Genomic DNA, 3107 nt, shown 5'->3' with positions numbered 1-3107 from the left:
ATTAAAAATATCTTAAACATTAAATAACTGTATATTTGAGATTTCTCTACATTTTCATTTTTCTTTTAAAATTAATTTTCTCCACAAAAGTCCAAAATTTTCTACAGTAATGTGTCTGTGTGTTAAAGGCATTGGCCGTCTGCTGGGTGGGTGATGGAAGTAATTACACTTCATTTCCTCTGTTTGTGACAAGCTGCACACACACACACACACACACAAACACACACACACACACACACACACACAATAATAATGACTTACACAGAAATAGGAGATTTTATACTCATCTGTAAATATTCGTTATTCCACATAGAAATCAGCAAATGCACACACACACACACACACTCTCTCTCTCTCTTTCTGTCTCACACAGACACACACACACACACACACTCTCTCTCTTTCTGTCTCACACAGACACACACACACACACACACTCTCTCTCTCTCTTTCTGTCTCACACAGACACACACACACACACACACCAATGAGTTTGAATATGAGGTACACATTGGAAAGATGGAGAATGGTAAGTAAGGAATAAAACACATGGCTGAGGAATAAATTAAATTAAATGTTTGTTCTCTGTTTGGAGGAAGGTCAGCGCCGACATGGTGATGAAGCTGTTTCCTCTACAAGGTTCATTATTTTTCTCTAATCGCTTGTCCCCAAGACTACTGCAATTTTCCACTGATTAAAATGTTTTGTTTATTAATGAATGACATGTCGAAGTATTTATTGTTGTAGAACATTATGAAACAAAATAGTTCCTGTTCCTGTGTGGACTGAGGAACAGAACTGAGGTTCGGAGTTCCTGTGAGAACCCTGGAACAGAGAATCTGGAAAGCTGTCTCTTAAGCAGCACCTGTCAGCCTCATTACACTGTGTGTGTGTGTGCAGCTCTCAGGGTGGAGGTTCTCTCTATTTCATCCGCCATGGATTTCTGATCTTCATCCACGAGTAAAAAAAAATTGTCACACAGAAAAACTGCATCATAACATCGTCATCCTCGGAACCTGTGCTCATCAGGACCCACCCCTGGCCTGTGATTGGACAACATGAGATAATTAACTAGGCCACGCCCCCGCTTGTGGTGTATAAGTGTGTGTGAGCCAGAGAGCTGCGTTCACAAGCTCAACACGACTTTATATTACATATTGCTGTATTTTTATTTAATCGCAGGACAACTTGAGACTTTACAGGTAAGAACAGAGTGTGTGTGTGTGTGTGTGTGTGTCCAGGTTTCTCTCATTTTTCTATACATTCTACTTGATAAATACACGAAAAAAGAGAGATATTATTACTATTATTATTATTATTATTATTATCATCATCATCAATCATTATTATTATTATTATTATCATTATCGATCATTATTTTTATTATTATTTATTATTATTATTATCATTATTGCTGTAATGATTAAATACATTTTTTATTTATTACAAAAAAAAATTATAACATTATTATACCTAGTTATAATAAATAATTTATATAGGCTTAATAAAATGAAATTTTATTCTACATTTACATTTGTTTCTAAGAGTAAATTACATTACAAATAAACTTAATTAAAATTGAAATTTACAGAATTTAGATCAATTAAATAAACATTTTGCTTAAGTTTTTTTTTTATTTTTTACAATTATTATTTTTCATTAAATTTCAAACTGAAAGTTTGTGTGTGTGTGTGTGTGTTAGTTATTACAGTGTTGTGTTTGCTAATAATGTGTTATCATAGGAGAGCATGTTCATGATGAAGATCTCTGCTGTCCTCGCCGTCTCCATCCTCACTGTCTGTCACCTGTATAGCTCACAAGCAGCACCGCTCAGGTCAGACACACACACACACACACACAGGTATATTTGCAGTGTACAGAGTATATTTGTTTGCTCATGTGTGTGTGTTTGTTCGTGTGTGTGTGTGTGTGTGTGTAGACCTGCATTAGACTCTTTATCAGATCGAGTGGTTCTAAGTGATTACGAAGCTCGCAGGTTACTGAACGCCATCGTTAGAGAATTCGTGCAGATGACAGTGGAATCAGATCAGAGAAATGACAACAACAGGTATTTATTTATTTATTTATTTCTCTCTCATGGATTTAAAGTGTATAATGCGATGATTTAAAGTGTATAATGCGAGTGTCGTGGATCAGATGAGTCGTATTTTTACGTCCACTCAGTAACAGAAGTGTTTATTCTCCAGCTTCTTGCTGATTGATGAAAGTAATTTGTAGAGTAAAAAAAGAAATGCGTAATGTTCTGGAAATAAATGAATCATCATAATGTCATGTGATATGAATGTGTTTTTGAAATGATTTAATGAGTGTTCTGGTAAGAGGAGTGAGACGTGCTAGGGTTTAAACCCATCCGTCGCAGTGGGGATTAGTGAGACAGGTACGTTACTGAAACGGAACTTTAAAACACACCATAGAGTTGATTCAGAACAATAATTCATAACAATCCGCTGCATGGATCAGTTCGAACTTAGAGTTTAAGGAATGTAGACAATCCTTTGCTTGCTTATGAGAATGTCGGAGAGAAAACAGAACGCATGAAAACCTAAAGATTCTCTTGTAAACGTAAAGGAATGAGCGCATGAGCGAACGCTGGCGTCTGCATGTTCTACACACTCCAGCGTCTGAGCTGCCTTTATTCCATCAGTAATTAAACTCGAATCCACTTGCCATCATCGGTCCACTGTGGACGTCTTCCACTCTCTAAAGAGCTTCTGGGAAGTTCATGAAGATACAATGACCCGCTTAGCCCGAGAAATAAAACTCTAATCTTGATTGGACATCCCAGAGGAGGTCCTCATGCTCAGAAACACATCTCACAAGGCTTCCGAGCTTCAGATTTCAAGCTACAGCCGATGAAGAGAATTCTCACCGTGTGCTGCTCCTCACACAGCCAGTAGAAGATCCAGGATTCGCTCTAGGGATAATTTCCTGAAATCCGAGTGTCGTGTTTCCTTCACAAAGTGCATGTTTAAGAATGATTAAGAGAACATGATGTTTGAACAGTGCTGCTCAACTAACATCTAATTCAAAATAACAAAAAGATCTGGATAAGTGACTTAATATTTCACCATTAATGATTAGTTTAT

The 3107-nt window shown here is 36.8% G+C and overlaps 1 protein-coding gene across 2 annotated transcripts in view; it reads left to right on the top strand.

Annotated features, from left to right (window-relative positions):
• Positions 1-1114: 1114 nt before the first annotated feature.
• The window catches only part of LOC131357467 (calcitonin-like), a 10143-nt gene continuing 8150 nt past the window's right edge, over positions 1115-3107 (top strand). The window contains exons 1-3 of one of the 2 annotated variants that reach the window (XM_058396443.1): positions 1115-1202; positions 1743-1834; positions 1940-2068. In XM_058396443.1, coding sequence (XP_058252426.1) covers positions 1749-1834; positions 1940-2068 — 215 coding nt within the window. In that variant the 5' untranslated portion in view covers positions 1115-1202; positions 1743-1748. The remainder of the gene's footprint in view (positions 1203-1742; positions 1835-1939; positions 2069-3107) is intronic. The other variant, XM_058396444.1, reaches the window with a different exon arrangement.

Source organism: Hemibagrus wyckioides, linkage group LG08, assembly GCF_019097595.1.
Source record: "Hemibagrus wyckioides isolate EC202008001 linkage group LG08, SWU_Hwy_1.0, whole genome shotgun sequence".
NCBI classification, from domain to species: Eukaryota; Metazoa; Chordata; class Actinopteri; order Siluriformes; family Bagridae; genus Hemibagrus; species Hemibagrus wyckioides.
This window is presented reverse-complemented; position numbering and strand designations above follow the sequence as displayed.